The sequence below is a fragment of the Microcaecilia unicolor genome, chromosome 5 (assembly GCF_901765095.1).
Source record: "Microcaecilia unicolor chromosome 5, aMicUni1.1, whole genome shotgun sequence".
Taxonomy (NCBI): domain Eukaryota; kingdom Metazoa; phylum Chordata; class Amphibia; order Gymnophiona; family Siphonopidae; genus Microcaecilia; species Microcaecilia unicolor.
The window spans coordinates 355,124,453-355,149,821 of NC_044035.1; the positions used below are offsets into that span (position 1 = coordinate 355,124,453).

General features: G+C 43.9%; 1 protein-coding gene across 1 annotated transcript in view; it reads right to left on the reverse strand.

Moving 5' to 3' along the window:
* PIEZO1 (piezo type mechanosensitive ion channel component 1) overlaps nt 1-25,369 on the reverse strand; it is a gene marked incomplete in the record, with an annotated part of 321,245 nt that overhangs the window by 195,216 nt on the left and 100,660 nt on the right. The window contains 2 exon segments of the mRNA XM_030204591.1: nt 13,190-13,312; nt 14,647-14,742. Of these exon segments, the coding sequence (XP_030060451.1) occupies nt 13,190-13,312; nt 14,647-14,742 (219 nt within the window).

Genomic DNA, 25,369 nt, shown 5'->3' on the forward strand with positions numbered 1-25,369 from the left:
ATTGTCTTGTCTGTCTGTATTACTTTTAGATTGTAAGCTCTATTGAGCAGGGACTGTCTCTCTATGTCAGGTGTTCAGCGCTGCGTGCGTCTGGTAGCACTAATGACTTTCTCTTAGTTCACTAAATTGACCCAAAATCTATTAATTTACAACCACTCCAGAACTGTTTACAGCATGTAGCACGTTGGCTGAAAGATCATCGTTTAGTCTTAAGCCCTGAAAAGACAGTGGCTTGTTGGGTTACTGGATCACTAACACCACCAGCTGTCACTCCTTATTTGTTTGACAGGCACATTGTTCCCGTTCCGTCTTTTCGATAGCTCTGTGTCATTTTGGATTCAGCTTTATCCTTCGGCCCTCAGATTTCTTCAGTTGTTAAAATAGGTTTCTTTTTCTTACGTAAGCTAAGACCAATTTGCAATCTGATGGATATTGATGTGCTTTGTTCCCCGTTCTATGCCTTTCTACATTCTAGGTGAAATGCCCCCTTCCTGGCGTGTCCTCTGGTTTGCGGTCCAAGCGGGCAGGGAGCCTCCTCAATGGGAGGACCTTCGGACCCTTTCACAGTTGACGTGCAGTGGGAAAATTAAGTGGTTATTGGGGTCGGAGACCCTCTTCTCTTCCCAGGAACTCAATCTCTGCTCCAACTCTCCTATAAGTTGGCAGTTAGTCAGAATGGCCCCTGAGAGCTCTTCATTCACACAGCACTTTCCAAGATTAAATCACTCCACAGTCCTGTGATTTATATAAAAGCAACTGCAACTTTTATTAACTTCTGCAACCAGCAGTTCAGACAGTTCAAATCATGGAAATGGATAACAGTCCAATATAAATTTGACTTGATTTCGGCAGAGTATCTACAAGAATGCAGAATTTACAACACCTCTCCTTGTCCACTCCTTCCAACTGACAATCCATAGTAACATAGTAGATGACGGCAGAAAAAGACCTGCACGGTCCATCCAGTCTGCCCAACAAGATAAACTCATATGTGCTAGTTTTTTGTGTATACCTTACCTTGATTTGTACCTGTCTTTTTCAGGGCACAGACCGTATAAGTCCGCCCAGTACTATCCCCGCCTCCCAACCACCAGCCCTGCCTCCCAACCACCAGCCCTGGCACAGACCGTATAAGTCTGCCCAGCACTAGCCCCGCCTCCCAACCGTCTCTACCCACCCATTCAAGGCTGAGCTCCTGAGGATCCCTTCCTTCTGAACAGGATTCCTTTATGTTTATCCCACGCATGTTTGAATTCCGTTACCGTTTTCCTCTCCACCACCTCCCGCGGGAGGGCATTCCAAGCATCCACCACCCTCTCCGTGAAAAAATACTTCCTGACATTTTTCTTAAGTCTGCCCCCCTTCAATCTCATTTCATGCCCTCGTTCTACCGCCTTCCCATCTCCGGAAAAGGTTCGTTTGCGGATTAATACCTTTCAAATATTTGAACGTCTGTATCATATCATCCCTGTTTCTCCTTTCCTCCAGGGTATACATGTCCAGGTCAGCAAGTCTCTCCTCATACGTCTTGTAACGTAAATCCCATACCATCCTCGTAGCCTTTCTTTGCACCGCTTCAATTCTTTTTACATCCTTAGCAAGATACGGCCTCCAAAACTGAACACAATACTCCAGGTGGGGCCTCACCAACGACTTGTACAGGGGCATCAACACCTCTTTTCTTCTGCTGGTCACGCCTCTCCCTCACCCAGGGTCCTCCAGGAAACTCCCCCCCCCCCCCCCCCCCCCCACTGACCTTCTACCAGGGCTTTATCCTCTCAGTAACCTCATGCAACAGGCTGTTTACATAGGTACGACTACTGTAATGTTATCTATGCAGGGGACATGGCAAAACACTGCAGCCCATATACTTTGCCGGGCATCCCGCTTCAATCAGGCCTCACCTCAGGCCTCACTTCAATCAGCTCCACTGGTTGCCCATTGATTTCAGGGTCAAATTCAAAATCCTTACTTTAATTCACAAGGTTCATCACAGTGGTTCCCCTGCTTATTTTGCTTCACTGGTATTGTCACGAAATGCCTAGCCACCCACCTGGGGTTACCCCGTGGCCACTTAGAGGGTCTATTCCCAACACAGCTTGGGTCCACTGTGTACATTAGCACCTTCTTCCCACTGACTGGGTCACAACCGCCTCTGTGTGAGTCTCCCACTCTCAAATTATCCCCAGTGATTTCTAGGTTACTTGAGCCACACTCCCAGTAGCCCCACAGTTCCCAGAAAACATTCACAGACCCAACACACAAACCACCAGGATTCTTTAACAGTCCAGACAAGCACAGCGAGGAAACAAATATGTTTATTCTCATAAAAATATTGAACAGTAGACAGAAAAAGTGCAAGCAGCAAACATTAACAAGTAACTGAAAAATGGATCAATTAGAAAATTAACTAAACATTTGTTTACTTTCTAAAAAGTACCTGGGAAGATCAGGACATATAACTACTTGTCTACTGAGCCTCAGCAAAGAGATCCTGCTCTCTTTTCTTCCTGGCTAGGACTGAACTCAAAACTAGTAACTGCCAGTTAGCTTCAAACTCTAGGCCAATCAAAGTCCAGAACACAACAAAAATATACTGCATCTTGCTTCTTGTTTGTGTTAAATTAAAGAAAAGAGCATTCATTCTCTGTAACAGTTTTACAGCAGAGAAACACCACCAGCTAGCCAAGTAGGACAAATACACTTCAAGACATAATGCAGGAAAATATCCAAAACATTTTACAGGCTTAAATCACACTGTTTCTTCACAGGTATATAAAACACTAACCCCCCCCCCCCCCCCTGTTTACAAAGCCGCACTAGCTGGTGCGGTGCGCTACTGCTGATACATCCCATTCACTTTGAATGGGCTGTGTCAGCACTGCCGCAAAGCTTTTTTTTACTCGTTCCCTCTGGAGCAACCTGCTCCCATATAGAGGAGGTACCAAAGTGGCTACACTATCCCTTAAGCATGCACCTCTATACCTCTCCAAGCCACCTAGTTACCTGGAAATCCCAGTCACAGCCAACAAAAGCCAACTCCAATGAGAATGCAACATAAAGGCGAATATATAATTATTTCATATCAATTTCTTGATGTAGGACAGAAACAACTTCCATTCTTCCTGCTCACCAAGACCTCCCTTAAACAGACAGGCCCTCTCCATTTATATCAAATCTCAATGCCTTTTTGCAAGATCCTACAAGTTAAGAATTCCACTAAGCAAGATAACCTTTGTTTTTCCTTCTCCCTCTGAGATCATCGCTGAGAGATCCAGCAAACCCCATTTCTACCCTGCAAATTCCCCAAGGAAAGAAAGCTCTGTTAGACTCAAGTAGAAGAATCTACTTTCCCTATGCAGTCAACCATTCAAAAGGAAGAACATTTATGAGATCAAGGAAACCTCCAACCTGGAATCTCCTGTGCCTCCAAATTGTAAGCTTTTTCCCTTCAGTGCTCTATCAAGGATGAAAATCCCTTCCGATTACCCATACCTCATAATTCACCTCTGGAGTCCTCTTCTGTTAGATTTCACATCTGTGTCAACTCTGGCCTTCGTGATCTAATAGATCTGGCTTCCTCTGCATTATCATCTGATTGCAGATTTGGAGAACTACTTTGAGCTATGGTCCTTTTCTTCCACCTCTTCACTACATCACTCACTTCAGTACTCGACCCACGAGCCTAGTGAAATAGAATGGTAATAAGGCCATTTTCTTCCACCTCCTCTCTATATCGACCCTACATCAGCTACTCGACCCAACTGCCTTATTCTAGTGAAGTAGTGTGGCCTTTGAGAGTCCACCTAAAGCATCCACTGCTGTTTCGCTATTGACCTTCACCATCAAGGACATTTTCATCCCCCTCTCCAAAGTAGTATCTACCTGTTTTCCCATCCAACCACAAAAGCCTTATACTATAGGCTATGAAAGAGACCTCATCTTTCATTTTGATGAACCACAACACAACAGAAAGCCCTGCGCTCTTTGCCCCAGGGTGTCTCCCACAGCAAGTTATACTCTAACAGGATTCCAAAATGCCCTCCTTTCTGCTTACAAGCAGACGGGACTGACTGACGTTTAAAGCCTATCTGGTCTGAATCATATTGTACATTTGCTAATAGTTCTCCTTTAGGTAAGTGTCCTTTTTGGCGCTATTTCTGCTTCTTTGCATGGAAAAGATCCTGTTTACAATAATTATAATGATGGTGGTTTGTTGGCCATTGGTTTCACAGTTACCTTTTGCACTTTTTTGTCAATATTTATTTATTTATTTTATTTATTGCATTTGTACCCCACATTTTCCCACCTATTTGCAGGCTCAATGTGGCTTACATAGTACCGTCAAAGGCGTTTGCCCAGTCGGTGGATAACAAATACAAAGTTGTATAGTGATCGTATGAGGTATAAGTGGAGGGTCGGAATGAATGAAGATTGTGTGATGTCCTGTTCGATCACAATCATGCTGTGTTGGTAGGTGAAGAGCGTTACGTGGGGTCGTTGGGGTAAGTCTTTTTGAAGAGGTTGGTTTTTAGTGATTTCCTGAAGTTCAAGTGGTTGTGGATTGTTTTCACAGCTTTTGGGAGCTCATTCCATAGTTGTGCGCGTATGTAGGAGAAGCCGGCTGCGTAAGTTGTTTTGTATTTCAGTCCTTTGCAATTTGGGTAGTGTAGGTTTAGGTAGGATCTTGACGATCTGACTTTGCTTCTTATTGGTAAGTCTATAAGGTCTGTCATGTATCCTGGGACTACGCCGTACATGATTTTGTGGACTAAGGTGCAGATTTTGAAGATGATCCGTTCTTTGATTGGAAGCCAATATGAATAATTGATGCACGTTTTATATACTTGTTAATGTGGTTTCTTCTTAGGCATGCTATATAATTTTGATATACACGTAGGTATCCAGTAATTCTTCACTAGATAGAATTCAATAATTCTTCAATAGACAGAATTCAAACAACAAAATCATTTATCTTCTTCAATATGAAGGGGGTTGGTCCTGAGGAATAATAGCAGAGCTGGCGCTAATGGAAGCTTGGGGGGAATGTCGAGACAGCTCGCTTCTGAGCGAAACATGCATGTCGGACAACAGAACCCCTGGGTTTGATATAAAAAGATAAGTGAAACAAATTGATAAAGTATAAATAATTCAACAGTAGTTATCAGGTGAACCGGTGAAGAGATGGGCGTTGGGTACATTGCTATATTCAAAACTTTAGCAATGAGCACCGCTGAGGTCACCAATATAATGTGGAAGTATCATATTGAAGAAGATCAATAGACAGAATTCAAACAACAAAATCATTTAAGAATTACTGGATACCTATGTGAATAACGTTTTTGTGATCTTGGGATCCTTTGAAATTCCGTTTCATGAAATCAGCCATTGATTAGGTATAATTTTGGTATGTCATGTTTTATTTACCATCGTACTATTAGTTTCTATTAATTATGTTATATTGAAATTAATTTTCATATGATTTATTATTTGTATGTTTTTAATTAATTCAAATGTCTAGCTTAACAGCTCTACCCCTGACGAAGTCTTTTTGGGTGAAATGTGGCCCCGTTGGGCGTTTCTTTTAATAAAATTGTCCATTTCCACACCTGTTTACTTTTTGGTGTTTGCTGCTATATAGCTGACATTCTGCTGTGTACAGAGAACGTCTGTTACAGGTAAGTAACCTCACTGAGACATCAGCTTATACTTTTACCCACAGGAAGGGTAAACAACTTTTGGAAATAGTCCTTATGTGTATATAACAAAAGAAATATTTAAACTATTATGTCCAGCCACATGTTGTTTTTAGTTTATTTTTAAAGATTGTTATGTGATGATCATGATTGTCGAGTCTTATCAAACAAAAGCTTGGTATGGGGAGGTTGGGGGGGGAGATAGGAAAGGCTAGAGGCCTGAAAGTTAATTGCAAGGCTGAAGGTTTGCCTACCACCAACGCTGAAAGAGAGAATATAACCCCTTTCGTTTAGAACTGACACTAGAAGTACATAAAAAAAAAGAGCTTTTTCAGCTGATAACTGTGGGGCCACTTCCTCTTTATTTCTAAGAGTCGCTTTGTCATCTCAGAAAACCAGTGAGAGTATAAGAAAACTGTACAGTGCAGCAAAATTCTCCCAGAAAGAGAAAACTTCCAACTCCCCCATCTCTGAGTCAACCTACTGCAGACAAACCACCACATACAGATAAAGAGAGACAGAGACACCAAACAGACTCACTGACGTACAGCAAATAAGAGGCACAGAAGGACACAAAGAGACAGACTCAAAGTAACATAACAGAAGACAGCAGACAAACAAAATGGGCAGTCAAATTTGCCCAGTAAGGCAGATAAGGTTGTAACTGCCGCTCCGTGCAGGGTAACTTCACCCATGCCTTGAGTGAGGGCTGTCTGCGGGGTAAAGCTCACCCATGCCTTCACTCTGTGCATGTTATGCCCTGGCTTTCTTAGGAGGACAAAACTAAATTTCACTGCCGTGTTGAGCTCAAGTGCCCCAGTGCTCGTTTACCTTTAAGGGATCATCTGTGTTTATCCCGTGCCATTTTGCATTCCATCATAATTTTTGTCTCTGTCCCCTCCACTGGCAGGGAATTCCAGATATCTGTCACCCTTTCCATGAAAATATATAGAACTAGCGGACAAGATATGAAACTCACATTTTTTTTTTTTTTTTTTTTTTAGAAAGGGTTCATTTCTTGTGCATTAATACCTCTCATATATTTAAATGTCTGCAACTTCTTTCCCTGTCCCTCTTCTCCTCTAGAATAGACGTAGTTATGGAGTGGTTAGAGCACCAGTCTTAACATCCAGAGGTGGCCAGTTAAATCCCACTGCTGCTCCTTGTGATCTTGGGCAAGTCACTTAATCCCCCATTGCCTGAGGTACAAACTTAGATTGGGAGCCCTCCTGGGACAGAGAAATATCCAGTGTACCTGAATGTAACTCACCTTCAGCTACTACTGAAAAAGGTGTGAGCAAAATCCAAATAAATAGTTAGGCATAAAGTGTCTTCTGGCACAGACTCTGCTCTGGATTGTCTCAAGCCTCTTTATATCTTTACTGAGATAAAGCCTCCAAAACTGAATGCGGTATTCCAAACCAATAGTGCCATTGTATAAGTCTCTGGTAAGGCCCCATTTGGAGTACTGCGTGCAGTTCTATAGATCGCACCTATGGAAAGATATAAACAGGATGGAGTCGATCCAGAGGGCGGCTACGAAATTAGTAAGCGGTCTTGAATGCAAAAATTATAGGGACAGGCTTATGAACCTCAACATGTATACGCTGGAAGAGAGGAGGGAGAGAGGAGACATGATAGAAACGTTTAAATATCGCAAGGGCATTTATGTACAGGAAGAGAGCCTTTTCCAAATGAAGGAGAGCTCTGGAATGAGGGGGCACATGACAAAGTTAAGAGGGAATAGGCTTAGGAGTAACCTAAGGAAGTATTATTTCACAGAAAGGGTGGTGGAGGCGTGGAATGGCCTGGACTGTTCCAGAATTTAAAAAGGCATGGGATGAGCATGTGGGATCGCTTAGGAACAGGAAGAATTATGGGTTACAGAGGATGGGCAGACCGGATGGGTCATATGGGCTTTATCTGCCGTCATGTTTCTGTGTTTCAATGACCTCATTTTCTGCTCTCTATGCAGCCCAGCATCACTATGACTTTGGCCCAGGGGTAGCAAAATGCCTTTTTGGTTGGGCAAGGGGGGGGGGGATAGGGAGGCCTAAGTTATTCTTAATTCTGCCCCCTAGCACCCACACTGAGTTTACATTTACACTTAAGTCATTCTTTAAATACATCTTTATGTAAATCATATTGTTTTTAATGTCCCCCTCTATACCTCCGTCCAGCCCTTTTCCATGGGGAACCTGAGCATCCAGACATTCCCAGGGGCACATCACAACCATTGGCACAATTTGTGGATTATTTGACTAGCTGCCACTACATGATTAAATTTGATGTAAATCACAGTTATTTGGAGCACCTCATTTCTGGACGTGTGGGTTACTGTTAATCAGGGTAAATTGGAAACCTCAGTGTTTGTTAAACCCACAGATAGAAATACTACATTGCAATTTCACATGAATCCCTGTCATTGCAGATCTAATATACCTTTTGCGCAATTTTTAAGGTATCGTAAAATTGGCTCCTCTGTCTCTAGCTATCAACATCAAGCTAAGAATTTACAAGAGAAACTGACGAGCAGGGGAAATCCAAAACATTTCGGTGAATAAGGCCAAAAAGAGAGCCTTAAATAATCACAGAGAGTGGTTATTACATCCACGGATCGATCAGGGAACAAACACAATGATAAAGATGATTAAAAAAAACATATTCCAATGTTAAACGTTCACCCTTGTTTCCAGAATTTAAGAATCTTGTTTGTGTTTCAACGCAACAACAATTTAAAAGACATATTATGTACTGCAGAAACTTGGAATCGTGAAGCTCTTCCCATTGATAGACAGGGCCACCATAAAGCCTGTGGTTGTTGTTCACTGTTCTCTGTAATGTGGGATTCAAGTGACTTTGTGGATGTTCATACAGGCAAAACATATCCTCTCACAGCTAGTACAACTTGTATATCTGAAAATGTGACATACCTTTTTTTTTTTTTTTACAGTGAAAACAAATATTTATTAAAGGTGACAGGTAAGGGCTTCTGTTCACTTCACAGGAAAGGAAGAATCAATACTCAAAACTAGTTCTGTAAATATAACAGTATCCTCGGGTGACCTGCTCCTCCAGGGCCACAGCATACATGAGTATCTTTCTCTCAGCAACAGTTCTTACTGGTCTCTGGATCTAGAGATACCAGCACAGTCTCTAACAGGTACACAAGGCTAGCCTACAGATGGCCAGGATAAAACACAAATGCTTCAAGGCTTTAAGCTGAACTTGGCCTACTTACTACTACTACTACTACTACTACTACTATAAATCATTTCTATAGCGCTACCAGTCTGAATGTAGTGGTTACATTTTCTCAGCTTCAGGGTGGAACATCAGTAGTAGACACCACTGATTCCCTCTGGGCCTCCTCAGTCTAGCTCTGGCCTGGCCTTTTTTTTTTTAGTTTAAAACATTTTTATTGAGTAAACTCCAAAATAGTACAACACTTAGTCCAATTGTACAACATTTCCTATAATAATGCTATCAACATTGGAATAACATGAACTGAATTATCAACAGTCCTCTTTCCTCCCCCTCCCTGTGACATACCTTTTATGGGACAAACGTCTCATCCTTTAAAGACTCGCCTCACAGAACATATTTTTTTTTTTATTTAGATTTTGCTCACACCTTTTTCAGTAGTAGCTCAAGGTGAATTAAATTCAGGTACACTGGATGTTTCTCTGTCCCAGGAGGACTGACAATCTAAATTTGTACCTGAGGCAATGGAGGGTTAAGTGACTTGCCCAAGATCACAAGGAGCAGCAGTGGGATTTGAACTGGCCACCTCTGGATTACAAGACCGGTGCGCTAACCACTAGGCCACTCCTCCACTCTAGGCACTGTATACAGGCACAGAAAACTTATGAACCTTTGGTGTCTCATTTTTTTGGAGAAACAACATACCTTTTCTGATTTACATTGTATTGTTTTGGAGCAGATTAGGGTTACAGAACGAAGAGGGGACAAACGACGTTTACTCAGACAAAAGGAACAGAGGTGGATATTTACACTACAAACGGTGATACCAAAAGGGTTGAATGTTTCCATTGACTGGAAAGCCTTTCTATAATGATTTACATAATTGGCACGTACTGACGTCTAAAAATAGAACGTCGTAAGCAAGATATAAATCCTTGACGTCTGCAAGAAGCTAATCGCCATTTTGTGAAGTGCCACAAGAGACTAGTTGGGTGGAGAATATACGCAATCTTGGATGTTGATAGATTGAAGGAATTTTATCCCCTGAAGCAGCCTGGTAAAGGCGAAACAGGGCTTCCCTGTCGGGATATCTGTGGATCATTATTACAAATAAAGGCACAGGATAAAGAATACTTCTGCCATCCAAGATAAGTAACAATTTTTCAAAATAATCACTATTAAATTGAGTCTCGTCCCTTTGGTATTCTTGAAAGGTGGTTGTGTTTTTGTTTCATGAATATTGATTTGAAAGTGGAGGGTTTTTTTGTAGACATGATTTAAAGGAGTCCTCTTTACTTATGAAGGTGCATCTTTCAAACTGAGGGGCCTCTGATAGTACTGAAGTCTTTTTTCCCCCACTCTTTCTTCATTGAAATACACAGACTTACCTTCGAATACTAAGTTAAATAATTGTAGAACTAACTTTATAGTGTTGGTATTGAGTTCTATAGATTCCATTATTTTCACATTCCCAGATTAACCAATAATCTTCCCCTCTAAAATGGGTAAGGAGTAGGAGTAGGATTTTTCACTTTACAACTCAACATACAAAAAAAAGATTCTATCCAAATTCTGGTGTCACATCAGTGACAGCACCACAAACCCAAAACCTTGAAAAGCCACTCAAGATTAACATACCATACCAGCACCAATTCTAACAACAGAAATTGCTCCAACCCTACCTATGAAAACTCAGCACTGCAAATATTCTAGAACCCCAGTACACCTCTGGTTAGGAAAAGAACAAGCTGAACTGGTACCGATTCCTACACAGAACCTACATGTTAACAGAATTCCTCAACTCAATTAAACAGGGGAAACATAGATCACCACCTAGTAAAAAAAACATATACAGACACAAAATGAAATAGAAACCCCCCAAAGATGACTCTGTGAGAGGTGGAACAGGAAGAAAAGAGAAGCAGAAACGTATTTCCTCCCGTAATGAACAAACATTTTCAAAGTTGACATAACATTTTCTGTACATTTATCTGATCATTTATTTTTCCAGTTGGGTTGGTCCTAGTCTCCTCTTTTCCTCTTGTTAGTTTTCTCTTTAATCCTGTTCCAGGATCTCATTCCCATTTTCTGTTTTCATGCTCCCTGTCTTCTTCCCTTCCTTCCCTACATTTCTGTTGATCCTTCTGATTCATCAGGTTTTTCTCCATTTCTCTCATCTTCCTTTTTACCTTCCTACACTAGTTTATTCCTCCTTCTCTCCTCCCAGCCCTTAGTCTCCATATTTTCACTTTTTATCTACAGTACTCATCAGCTTTCCACTTCCTGAACTAATCCTCCCATTCCCACCTGTCTCATTCCTTCCTCAGCCTACTGTTCCCTGTCTTTCGCCCACTCTCTAGTCCCTATTTCCACTCTCTAAACTCATCCCTTCTCCAGCCCTATCTACCTCTACTTCTCATTCCCTCACCAGTCCCAACTCCGTGCCTCTTCTCATCTCCACCTATAGGTCCTTTCTTACATCTTAACCCCTTTATAGGCTCCGTTCCTCTTACTCCACCCTGTCCTCTTCCTTTGTCTCTCACCTTCTTCAAAGTCCTTTACATTTTTCCCATTTCCTCAGCATCCACTTGCCTAAGTCTCTGAAAATTAGTTACATAGTAACATAGTAGATGATGGCAGAAAAAGACCTGCACGGTCCATCCAGTCTGCCCAAGATAAACTCATGTGTATACCTTACCTTGATTTGTACCTGTCTTTCTCAGGGCACAGACCGTATAAGTCTGCCCAGCAGTTTTTCCTGCCTCCCAACCACCTGTCCCGCCTTCCATCACCGGCTCCGGCACAGACCGTATAAAAGTCTGCCCTCCCCTATCCTCGCCTCCCAACCACCAACCCCTCTTCCCCCCACCTGCTCTGCCACCCAATTGTAGTTTACCTTAACTTTCCTCTTTACCCCACCACCAATCTCTCTAACCTCCCCCTGCACACATCCTTGCTTCTCCCCTCCATGTACTGTCCCCCTTTTCTTTCTCACGCCCATATCATCAGCCCACTTCTCCTTCCCTCTGGTTCAGCTTTAGCCCCCCCCCCCCCGCTTCCTTCCCTCCAGTGTATTCCCCCCCCCCTCTCCGCTCCCCTCCCTCCCCTAGTCCAACATTTCCCCTAAAACCTCCCTCTCTATCCTACATCCTGCTGCTGCAGCCAGAGACCTAACCTTCCAGACCTATGGCAGCATTAAAACAAGTCTTTTAACACCAGACATGAAGCCTCTTGAGCTGTTTTCTCATGCTAAGGCCGTACCCTGCCTCCTCTGACTCATACTTCTTGTTTCAGATGGCGCAGAACGCAACCACAGCCCAAGTGCAGAGACCGAAGGCATGGGCCACATACGGCATTCAGGAGTTTGTTTTGCTGCTGCCGCCATGGCCTGGGGAAGAGGGTGCAGTGGTAGCATGGGCGGGAAGAGCAGCGGATGTCCAGGGTGTCCAAAATTGTTCTGATGCCCCTGCTTTGATCCTCTTATTATTTTTTCACTACCTTGAGAGCCCTGACACTCTCACCACAAGGTCCCTCTCCTGCTCTGTGCTCATTAGCCTCTCCCCACTATCGCATAGGCCTCCTTTGGATTTCTGCATCCAAATGCATCACTCTGCACAACCTGGCACTGCAGCTTAACTGTGAAGCATTTAATCGGTCTTCCAGTTTTTTAGATAATGTCTCATTCTATCTTTTCATGCTGTCGCAGATCTTCATGTCTCTTGAAAGAAAGGCAACCTGTTCCTTCCAACCCTTCCACAATATCGCTGGTGAAGAGATTGAATAGAACCGGTCCCAGGACTGAGGACTGAAACACTCCAGGTGAGCTCCATTTATCACGAGCCACTTTCTCTAATCCAGTTCACTTTCCTGGGACCCTCCCCCAGGCCACTCCATTTAGTCATGAATCTCCTACGATGCTTTGCTGAACTCCAAGTAAACCACATCCAGCGCATGCCCTTAATCTAATTCTCAGGTTACCCAGTTGAAAAAAAAAAATCAATGGGATCTGTTTGGCACAGTCTGTCTGCAAAAAAAAAAAAAACCTGTGTGCCTCAGATCTTGAAAACCACTTGGCTCATGGATACACTGCAAATATGAGGCACAGATACATACAAAGCGAGAGACACAGACTCACTGAGAGAGTGCGAGACAGCCAGACTCACTGACTCAAAAGACAGACTGGGAGACCCACACAGACCACAGCATCTAGGAACAGGAACGACGCAGGCTGGCACAGAGCCCTGAATTTCTTCTACTTGGGCTGGACCCAGAGATTTAATAAAACTCACAGTTGTAGCCCAGCATCAGGTCCAGGCCAGGCACAGTATGCAGGCACACCTGGAAGGTGACATGTGCAATGAGGAAGACTATGCTGGTACCCAGGACAGCTTTCAGCAGACGGCCCGTGTGACCTGGAAGACAGAGCAAACACTACATATGCATTTAGCACTTAGGAGAAGGGGGGTGGCCTAGTGTCAAAATATGGGACCATGAACCAGAAAGACTTGTGTTTAAGGGAGGGGGATAAATTGTTATATAAAACCTTAAGCATTCTTGAAGTTTACTGAGGTTAATATATTTTTGTTTGACTGTATAAATTATGAAACAGTGCACCATTATTTTTGTTAAAGGAGCTTCTTGTTCTGTTTTAATGTTCAATAAAGACTTCATGCAAATAATTAAAAAAAAAATGTGTTTAAATTCTGCTTTTCCCCACAAACACACAACTTCTAGCAACTTGAGCAAGTCACCTAATCCTTTTGGCTCAGGTCTGCCCCAAACTGTAAACCCTCCGGGATAATTTGCTATACAGCTCCCCGGGATGGGTAACGGGAATAATTTTCATCAAAGACCTGTCACCCCACCTACAGCCTCTTATGCACCTGCGCACACCTCATGCCACAGATCATGAGAAATGCGCCTGAGCTCCTGTTAACGCTCTGTTTGCCAGTTCTCAGCAATGCTGCAGAATTCTTATGTCACTCCAATAAAAGCAATTACAGCCCCTGAAAAACCCAGCACCAGACAGGGCTCCCAAACGTTTCACCACACCGAGTTATGGAGGTAGCACGAGGGCTGAACAGCTTAGTGTGGATGGACAGACTAGCTAAGCCCATAAGGCCTTTTTCTGCCATCATGTTCTATGTTCCCTCTATTTTTCCATTCTGCTTTTTATTTTATTGAAAAGGAGAGGAGTGGTTAATATTTTCAAAAGTTCCTTCTACATAGTGAAGGTGCTACTGGGCTGATTTGTCATCAGAAATCCTCATTCCCTCCCTAGTAATGTATTGATAGGCGTAATTAATATAGAATGGGCAGTAGGAGACCTGGACCCCAACCACAATTCCTAAAAGTATGGGGCAAAGCTGTACTATAGAATCTATGTACTATGAAAAGAAGCAGGATTTTCAGTAGTAGGTCAAGGTGAGTTACATCCAGGTACATCAAGTGTTTTCCTGTCCCTGGAGAGCTTATAATCTAAATTTGTACCTAAGGAAATGGAGGGTTAAGTGACTTGCCCAAGATCACAAGAAGCCAAGGTGGGATTTAAACCCTGGTTCTCAGTCTGCTGTTCTAACCATTAAGTTACTCCTCCAGAATTGTGTCAGAAAAACTAAAAGGTGACCAAGAAATAAGACTAAGTAAGTTTTCAGTGCAGTCAAAACTCTGCTCAAGGAAAAACCTGAAGAACGTGACTAGTGCTGATCCTTTAAATACTGGAAAAACAATCAAAACATTTCTTTACCTTTCATGCTGTGTTCACAGGGCCCCAGAAACCAGGGTAGTAGCAGCAGGTACAGCAAATACACCAGGGACAGGACATTGTAGCGGAAAAGACACCCTGAAAAAGAAGCACAGACAGACAGACACACCATTAGTCAGTCAGACCCCAGTCCCATTTATTAACTATAGGTCCAATATTCAAAGGAGTTAGGCACCCTAATATTGAGAGTTATGTCCTAAACTGGCCCCTTTGAAAATTCACTAGTGCTGGGTGCTTAACTTTATAATCACTTTCACTAAACTCCAAAATCTAGGAAAATAAAAGTGGGCAACAGGGGTGGGTTTAGGGCACGGAAAAAAAGTTAGGAGTTGAGCACCATGTTCATAAACTTAGATCAGGGGTTCTCAACCCACTCTTTAGACACACCTAGCCCAGTCAGGTTTTCAGAGTATCCACCATGAATATGCATGAAAGAGATTGTTATGAAATAGAGGCAAACAAAAAACCAGCACCAAGGGCCTTTAAAAATGGAACACAGTTCTTTAATGAATAAGCCTTGACAAAAAGACCCGACACGGGCCGTGTTTCGGTGACTAGCACCTGCGTCAGGGGTCACAGTGATGACATGGAAAACTTGGGGAATAACTCGAATATATTTCCACGTCATCACTGTGACCCCTGATGCAGGTGCTAGTCACCGAAACACGGCCCGTGTCGGGTCTTTTTGTCAAGGCTCATTCATTAAAGAACTGTGTTCCATTTTTAAAGGCCCGTGGTGCTGTTTTTTTTGTTTGGACTTTAGTTTGTACTTCGTTCCCTCTTTTGTTATATATCAAATAGAGGCAGTCATGCACACGTCTCATGCATATTCATGATTGGCTATCCTGAAAACCTGACTGACTAGGTGTGTCCCGAAGACTGGATTGAGAACCTCTGATCTAAGAAAATTAATGACACTCAGTAGCAAAGTAACTGATGGCAGATAAAGACCCCCCCACAGTCCATCCAGTCTGACCAACAAGGTAGCCAGAGCCGCACCTGCCACCCTGTGTAGGTTAAGGTCATTCATGCTTAAACACTAGCTGGTAAGTTTCTAGGAATGGATCCTCAGAAGCTCAGCGGAGATTGGGTGGCAGAGCCAGTGGGGGGGAGGCGGGGCTGGTGGTTGGGAGGTGGGGCTAGCGCTGGGCGAGACTTCTACGGTCTGTGCCCTGAAAATGGCAGATACAAATCAAGATCAGGTATACACAAAAAGTAGCACATATGAGTTTATCTTGTTGGGCAGACTGGATGGACCGTGCAGGTCTTTTTCTGCCGTCATCTACTACGTTACTATGTTTCAACCACAGGTAGGCAGTTAAATATGATGCAGTCTTGGTTATAACCATATATTATCCCCAAATATTGTTAACAGTATTTAACTCTCCAATTAAAAGATGTTTTCCCCTCCCCCTTGAGTTACACAGCACTTTCGCTCGTAGCACCTGATAGTAAAAGTGATACCCCAGGTGAAGATTCAGCAGCTTCAGTATTGTACCTTTGCCCCCAATGCTGGAGTTGCTGAATCTTCACCAGTAATCAAAAAACCAGACAAACAAAGAATTGGGCCCAAATCTATAAGGATAAATTTTAAGCTCCTAAAAAGTTGAATTTTTGACCCAAAGGGCACAAGTTTAGGAACTCGGCGTTTTTGGCATAATCGCCCCCCCCCCCCCCCCCCCCGCTAACAGATTCAGACAAGGCTGTGGACTACAATCTGCCCCCTCCTGTGGCTCCCAATTTCTGCAAACACTGCTCGAGCCAACCCCTACTGAGAGAACACACACATCAGAGCATCTAGTGTTATTCCAGGCCTGTAGCACTATGGGGTAGATTCAAGAACATTAGCTGCAAAAAACAATTAAGCACCAAGCACGTATCCTATCACAGCAAAGTTGGGCACTGAAGCCATTACAACAGTAGCGTTTATGCCCTGTCAAAACCTACGCCTACGTTGAGTGTGTAACTGACACGTATTCCATCAACCGAGCACATCAAGGCCCAACATGCCCCTGACCTGTCCACGCCCCTCCCACATTAGTGCCCCCTTTGGGGTAATATTCAGCCAGTGGCGATTGGCATTTTGCTGACCGCTGCCAATAGTTAAATCCAGATATCCGATGCTGGGCCATGTTCGGGCTTCAGCATTGAATATCCAGTTTTATGCAGCCGGCTAACGCATTGTCGGTGAAGTCAATATTCAGCATAAGTTCCACATCAAGATAAGGCTGACTCTTATGTAGTCTATTTGTGTGCTTAACCTGCCCAGTTAAGAGCTGAATATCAGCATGTAACTGACCAAGTGCCGACTATGCTCCCGAAAGGCCCCCAAAGTGGCTGGTTTGCGGTTTGCTGCTAACCAGTTATTTTCAGCGGCACTAACCAGTTAAGTGCCACTCTCAATATTACACGAGGATTTCGATCCAACCACAGCACCGAAACAGTACTAATTACTCTCCTAACCAAATTCAAACAAGAAATTGCAACTGGCAATAGAGTACTTCTCCTACAATTCGACATGTCTAATGCGTTCGACATGGTAAACCATAAACTACTACTAAACATCCTAGAATACTTCAGGATCGGTGGAAGTGTACTTAGTTGGATCAAGGGTTTCCTAACCACAAGAACATACCAAGTGATATCAAATTCGAATATATCATCACCATGGAAACCAGAATGCAGAGTACCCCAAGGATCACCGTTATCACTGACCCTTTTCAACCTAATGATGACCCCACTAGCCAAATCCCTATCCAACCAAGGCCTTAACCCTTACATCTACGCAGATGATGTCACGATATACATCCCGTTCAAACACGATCTAACAGAAATCACAAACGAGATCAAATTCAGCCTGCTAATCATGAACTCATGGGTGGATACATTTCAACTAAAACTCAACACAGAAAAAACACATTGTCTCATCCTCTCATCCCAATACAACACGAATAAACCCACCAATATAAACACCCTAGATTACACCCTTCCTGTTTCAGACAGCCTGAAAATTCTCAGAGTTACAATCGACCGAAACCTCACGCTAGAAAGCCAAGTGAAAATTACAACAACAAAAAATGTTCCACTCAATGTGGAAACTCAAACGAGTAAAACCTTTCTTCCCGAGGTAAATATTCCGAAGACTGGTACAATCAATGGTACTAAGTAACCTAGACTACTGCAATGCAATCTATGCCAGATGCAAAGAACAAATCATTAAGAAACTCCAAACTGCCCAAAACACCGCAGCCAGACTCATATGTGAAAAAACGAGATTTGAAAGCGCCAAACCCTTACGAGAAAAACTGCATTGGCTCCCAATCAAAGAACGAATTGCGTTCAAAATCTGCACCCTGGTTCATAAAATTATTCACAGAGAGGCCCCAGTCTACATGGCAGACCTCATAGACTTACCAACCAGAAACACAAAAAGGTCAGCACGCACATACCTAAATCTCCACTACCCAAGCTGCAAAGGACTAAAATATAAATCAACCTATGCGTCCAGCTTCTCTTACATTATTATTATTATTATTTATTGCATTTGTATTCCACCTTATCCCACCTATTTGCAGGCTCAAAGTGGCTTACATAGTTTTGTTATACACAGTTAATCCTGGATGTCAGGTACAATTATTGTTGTGCAGAGATTAATTAGGGGAAGAAGTAGAGAGAAGAAGGAAGGAATTTAGTAGGAATATTAAACAATGGGTTTTCTTAGACGATGGGTTTTCAGAGGTGGATTAGTACAGTTCTGGGTTTTCATTGTAAGCTTTGTTGAAGAAATACGTCTTGAGGGATTTGTGAAAGACAGTTGTTTCGTTGATTGTCTTCAGGTCTCTAGGTAGTGCGTTCCATAACTTCGTGCTCACGTAGGAGAAGGTGGTATTATGCATCGTCTTGTATTTTAGTCCTTTGCAGTTGGGGAAGTGCAGGTCAAGAAATAAGCACGCAACTATGGAATGCACTACCAAACGTCATAAAAACAATGTACGACCTAACAAACTTCTGAAAATCATTAAAAACCAACTTGTTCAAAAAGGCATACCAAAACAATCCAACTTAAACACCTGAACCCTGCAACAGAACGAAACTTATACCAGAACTGGACAAAACTTAACTCTTTCTCCTTGACTACCTAATTTACTCTGTCACTCATGGACCTTAACGCAATACCACTCTGTATTTCTCATACCGGAATTGGCGATTGCCATCACGGTACTATGTAAGCCACATTGAGCCTGCAAATAGGTGGGAAAATGTGGGATACAAATGCAACAAATAAATAAATAAATAAAATTAGCAGTTAGCCCCAAACAGGCGATGTAACCAGCCAGGAGCCATTTCCGGCCGGTTTAATCGCTTTGAATAGCACTAAAAATGCAGTTACCCGTGACCTGCAAATTGGTGCCAATTAATGCCATTATAGGCAGGGAAAGTCCATTAGAACTCACTTCAATTGTTAGGCGATATCCCTTAATTTGCGAATATTAACAGCCAGCGTCTCAAGCAATCCTACCAGCAACTGGAGCTCCAGGTATATCCTGGAAAGTATACAGAGGCTCAAGCAGAACCGATCCAGCCTAACCCACCTGCCTCATATCTTCCTGCTGCAGGTCCTACATGAGCCATTATTACACACATATCAGAGACCATTGGGGGAGGGGGTCTGAAATAAGATGGATTTTTGGTATGGGGAGGAGGCAGCAGTAGCTGGTGATGAGGCATCTAATCCTCAGTGCTAGAACATGACTTAAGTATGTTTATTCTACTGTAAAGCCAGAAGGTGACGGGTTGTTTGCTCTGGGATAACAGGTGAGGAAGGTAATAAATGTGATGTTTGCTGTGTACTGAGTTCACACTGGACACACTTTGGTCCTGGCCCCCCTCTTGGGCCCTGATGATCAATTCCCTGCGCTGTTCCAAACCAGCACCCTAAAAATAGGGCGGAACAGTGCGGGGAATTAACTCCCCAATGATCAACGCTAATAGCATGCACATTTAGGAGTGTTATTCGTGCTGATCATCGGGGGAAAGTGCAGGACGATTAAGCCTGGGCATGCATGCAGGCACAGCCCTCCCACACTTGTATGACAGGGTCTGGACTGTCAAAAGCCCAGCCTGTCAAACACAGGAGCAGGAGGTCCGTGGGACCTCCCCAAAAAGCAAGGCCCTGGTGGCCTAGTGCCCCCCCCTATGCCCCCACACTCCCCCCAGACAGCAACACAGGGGCTGAAGGTCCAGCTATTGGGGGGTCTGGGGGTCCAGTGGACCCCCAGGACTGACAGCGACAGCCTGGGCTGCCTAGCAGGGCTAGAGCTTTAACCCTAACACCAGCTCCGAGCTGGCAGAGGGTTAAGGCGCTATTCGGTCCATATGGTCAGAGTGCAGTGCTCTGATTATACGGGCGGAATACCAGCGAAAGGTTGGGATTAGGTTTAAAGGCTGAAGGGCAGTGGAGTTTAAAAGAAGGCACTTGGCTTAATTTGGTAAATCAGCAAGAAGTTGAATCTGTGCCCAATGAATAATCTGTGTGAGAAAAGCCAGGAATGGGGAGGGGGGTGAGTGGGGCATCGCAGGAACCAACTCAGTGCTACAGATTCATTCTTGAAAAGCTGTTTCCAGTGTCCTATCAAATAAATAGCAGAATATCTAAAAGGGAACATGTCAAAAATCACAGCAGTAATCACATTTGTCTTTCTGATCTGAAAAGTCGTTCCAGATGGAAGATGCAATGATCACACAGGCTTAGACCAACAAAAGTGGCCACCGTTTTCTTAAAAATTAATAAAAAGGGTAAGGACGGCTTCAGTCACCTTGAACCCGTACCCTGGGACTATCCTATGTGCTTGCCAGGCTAAGCCAGTGCATGGATATAACCTCAGGAAGGGGACGTTAGCTCAAATTAGTTCCAGAAAGAGGGATCAGTCAGCATTGTTTTGTTCTGAATTTCTGTGCACAAAGGGGGAAGAATGAAATGAACACACATGACTAAGATGTATGCACATCTGAAACACACCCACACTGCCAGACTCACACACACACAGCAACCAACCCTGAACCATCCCAGAGACATTCTCACACTCTCACATTCCTACCTATGGTGTGAGTATGCACTGTACTCTAATGAACCTGTGACAGAGCTGGGCAGTAACATGAAACATTCCTCACTAAAGTGTCCAATGGGGGGAGGGGGCTGGGATGCTGAAGCCTTCTGCACACCCTGACCTGAGGAGCCCTCGCCTCCCTCCCAGAGCCCCCTCACTTCATGCTGACCCCCGCCTACCTCCCAGGTCCCCTCACCTCATGTTGGCCCTCGCCTCCCTCCCAGGGCCCCTCACCTCATGCTGACCCCCTGCCTCCCTCCCAGAGCCCCCTCACCTCATGCTGACCCCCTGCCTCCTCACCTCATGTTGGCCCCTGTCTCCCTCCCTGAGCCCCCTCACCGCATGTTGGCCCCCTGCCTCCCTCCTAGAGCCCCCTCACCTCATGCTGACCTGGGGAGCCCTCGCCTCACTCTCAGAGCCCCCTCACCTCATGCTGACCCGAGGGACCCTCCCTTCCCAGAGCCCCCCTCACCTCATGTTGGCCCCCGCCTCCCTCCCAGGGCCCCTCACCTCACCTCATGCTGACCCCCTGCCTCCCTCCCAGAGCTCCCTCACCTCATGCTGACCCCCCTGCCTCCCTCCCAGAGCCCCCTCACCTCATGCTGACCCCCTGCCTCCCTCCCAGGGCCCCCTCACCTCATGCTGACCTGGGGACCCCCCTGCCTCTCTTCCAGAGCCCCCTCTACATCCTGATCTGGGGACCCCTCACCTTCCGCTGACACACATACCCCTTATCTCTTCAGAAGGGGAGGAGAGGCTGATGCCAGTGGGGTGTTTAGATTTTGAATACAGATAGATATCCCCACCTGTCCAGAAGGACCAGACAGCCATGTTCCATTAGCACAGCCTTACAACTGTGCTGCATACTGGCAGGCTGTTGTGTTTGCTGGGGTGACATAGTGATGGATGGGGTTTTGTCTGGCAGGGGTTGAGGACAGGTTTGGAACACAGTTTCTGCTGATTCTGCCTTCCTCCCAGCAGCTTCTCTTAAAGCTCCCCAAGGAAATGCTCAGAAAGTGCTGAGTTGTTTAATGCTCAGCCAGAGAACCTGCAGACCTTCTCCGCCCCCCCCCCCCCACCCTTCGAGCCTGTCAACAGAGTATGGAGCCCATTCCCATATCCAGTAGGAAGGGGACCCACATTGCACCTCTCCCTGATGAAAAATATAGGAAGATGGGTATAAACCCTTCCTCTCCCCCCCCCCCCCCCCCAGGATGCAGCCAATCCACATTCCCACATCATTGTCTGGTTACTTATTTATTTACAACAAACTTATTAACCGCAGCACTGATTAATAACAATTTTATGCAGTATAAAATAACATACATAATTAATATCACTGAAAAAAATGTACTAACATTAAACAGATATTTACATAAAATCATATCGGAATTTGAAAATTTTATATTAAATTAGGTCTCATCCAATAAAAATGCCTTATTTGGGGTGATTATATTGATATCCCTCTATCCACAGAATCATAGTAATATTCTGAATTATTCCTCACATAAGGGGGGGGGGGGACTGTGTAGTGACCGATGCCTAAAGGGTTTAGAAGGGCTGAGACCAGCCTAGTACTTACCATAGGCTAAGGGGTGGGGGGGGGGATAGTTTAGGATGCTCAAGTGGGAATAAGGTGGGGGGGGGGGGGGACTGGGTAGGGAGGGTGAGAGGAATTGGCGACAGCTGGTCTTAGCAGTCAAGGCCCAATATTTTCTTTTGCTTTAAGGATGGGAGGGATATAGGTGGGGCAGAGGGGAGGGAAAGACAATGTGGATGAAAAAGTTGGGCAGTTTGTTTTAGACACTGGTGATACTACTGTATGTTTGAAGATTGTCAGATAATCCTAATGACTGCATTGTTATTGGTTCAATATCAGATACACCAAAAACGCCTTTAGTGTCTTACGAAGCTGCAGTAAATAATGGTGGTCTCAGGTCCTGTGTTGGAAAAAAAGGAGTTAATTCTAAAGAAGAATTTCCTACATCTTCGGAACAAAACTTGAAACTTCACATTCTGAACTATCGACAGCCATTGCAAGGACTTTAGTACAGGTGTCTCATCATTTTTCCAAGAACATTGAGAGTGTGTTCCAGCAGCCAAATTCTGTACGACCCGCACCATCGTAAACAGAAATCACGGGTAGACCCAGGTATCATACACTGCAAAATCTAAATGACACAGAACCAGTACCTATCGAATGAAAATCATCCTAGAACAGTAAATGCCGCGTACGCTATAAATGTCTTAATTAAAAATATACATATATAAAGTGCTAACCACTTTCTTAGTTTGAGATTTCAGCAACAGAAATTCAGCATCTAAACCCCAAATTACTTAGCCAGAAAATAAGAGAGAACTCAGATTATTCCACTATCACAGATGGACACAGAAGTAATAGGAAGGCTTCCAAATGCACAAAAATTCTGTTTTAACTTACTACTAGTTAATAACCACAAATGCACCTCCTTCAGACTGACTTTGTGAAGGCCTGGGGAACCCCATCGTGCAGGGAATTCCATGAGGCTTCCATAACACATAACCTCGATTGATAAATACGAATCAAACCATGTTAAGGCCTCTGTGCCCGACGTGAACCAACCACCACCAGGCAGGCAGTAAAAATGTACTGTATATTAAGAGACCTTAGCACTGATTCACAGAACAAGAGTTTATAAAGTGCTAGAACGTGGCAGGTTCACAAGAAACAGCCATTAAGCAGGAGCTGCTCCCACCCCCATGGGAGGAGGGGGAGGTGAAGAGCTGCATATCCACGGCCAGAGTTCTATACCTACTCACAAAACTTCATATTTCAAGTTTATTTAATACAGTACCTATAAATTACATCATCTAAGTGGTTTTCATATTGGTTAAAATTATAATGGGGTGAGGGGGAGGTGTAATGATCAAACTAGTGATGACCAGATGGTGATCTGAGTCACGAGGTATCACGTTTGTGTTTCCAAGCACCATTTTCACTTTTATGTTTAAATTATTGTAATTTGTTATGGTTCTATTTTTTTCTAATAGTGAGGGGGAGGATACACGGGGAGGCCTAAGACACAATGAGAATAAAATCTATCAAAAAAGAGAGGGGGAGATTTCGTTATTCTAACTAATGGAAAGGGTTGGGGAATCAGTGTATTTAGCACATTCTGTTAGGACAAGGGCATGAGAGTATATAAATGTGAAAAGTTTGTAGTTCGCAGGCCTTGTTATAGCTGTATTATGACAATGTGGATATTGTCATATTTGTTGTATTGCTGATGGTTGGATTACATTGATTTGAAATCAATAAAAATTGTTGAAACAAAAAAAGAGATATTTAAAATTAGTCTTAGAAGGGAGGGTGTGATAAGAAACTGGTGAAAGACAATATGCCACCGAGGGACCCTTGCTCAGTAGCTCAAACGTGGGTATGAGAGATCGTAAGTCCTGTGGGGCAGAGAAAGGCCTAAGTTCACATTTGAGCCAATGGAGGGTTAAGTGACTTGCCCAACATTAGAAAGACAGGCAGTGGGATTTGAACCCTGGGATTCTCTGTTCAACAGCTCACTGCTTTTAACAACCACTCCCTCCACTACTGTATCCAGAAGGGGCGGATTTACCCATCTTATTCACATGAGGTTCCGACACTCCATAAGTACCACAGCCACAGGAGAGGGTCCCAAACTCCCTTAAGCCTTCCTCACCTTCGATACCCCCATTCAGACAGATAAAAAGCTGTAAAACACACGAGAACCATATTGGTAATATCCATGTCAGTGACTCATGTGCAAAGCGAGAAGATCCTCAAATACCAATCAATGCAATCAGAGATCATCATATTGAGTGCCACAGGCTTGAGTAAAAGTAATTTCCAAGCACACCCGGACAGTTAACTATACACGTCGCATCTTATAAACTCCAGGAAGAAGCTCTCCTTGGTACAAAGCAAGTACTACAGTGAGCGTCATCAGTAAATTTGAAAGACTGAAACCAACTCCACATACACTGGCTTAAGAGTGAGGTTCGTTACTGTCATGGTATGTGCAAAACTAACCTCTACATGGAGACACTGCCTCCCTCCCAGTCCTACAAGCCCTACGAGAGGGAGAGGTTCACACTCCCTGCAGAACCCAAAGCAAAGGGGTTCTGGATGGACAGTTAACATTTCCACTCTCTACCATGAGCCAAACCATCAGCTGCACTGGGCTGTTTTGCTGCTGTGTCCCTGCATGCAGGGCTTGTGCCTCTGTGAAGGGCTGACCACGCCTCCTACAGTGTATCCATTGAACCAAAAGTGAAGACAGAGGGGCATTGTGCATTGGTGGAAGGGCATACCAACTTGGCAAACCAACAAAGAGGCATGATAATGCAGTTCCCCATGACAAGAGGTCCTTTGTGCATTTCCTGATAATTGTCATGTTACGCTGAGTGTAAGCCATGAATCATTCTGCTTTCAGGTTGCATTAGGGCTTCGCTAGGTGTCACTGCATGCCAAGCTCATGATTTTAGATTTAATTACTGGCCTTTTCCAAATCCAAGCTAAAGGTGAATTACACGAATTATTTTCCAGTTATGGGCTTGGCTTCTGTTGTGAATTTTCACACAATCCA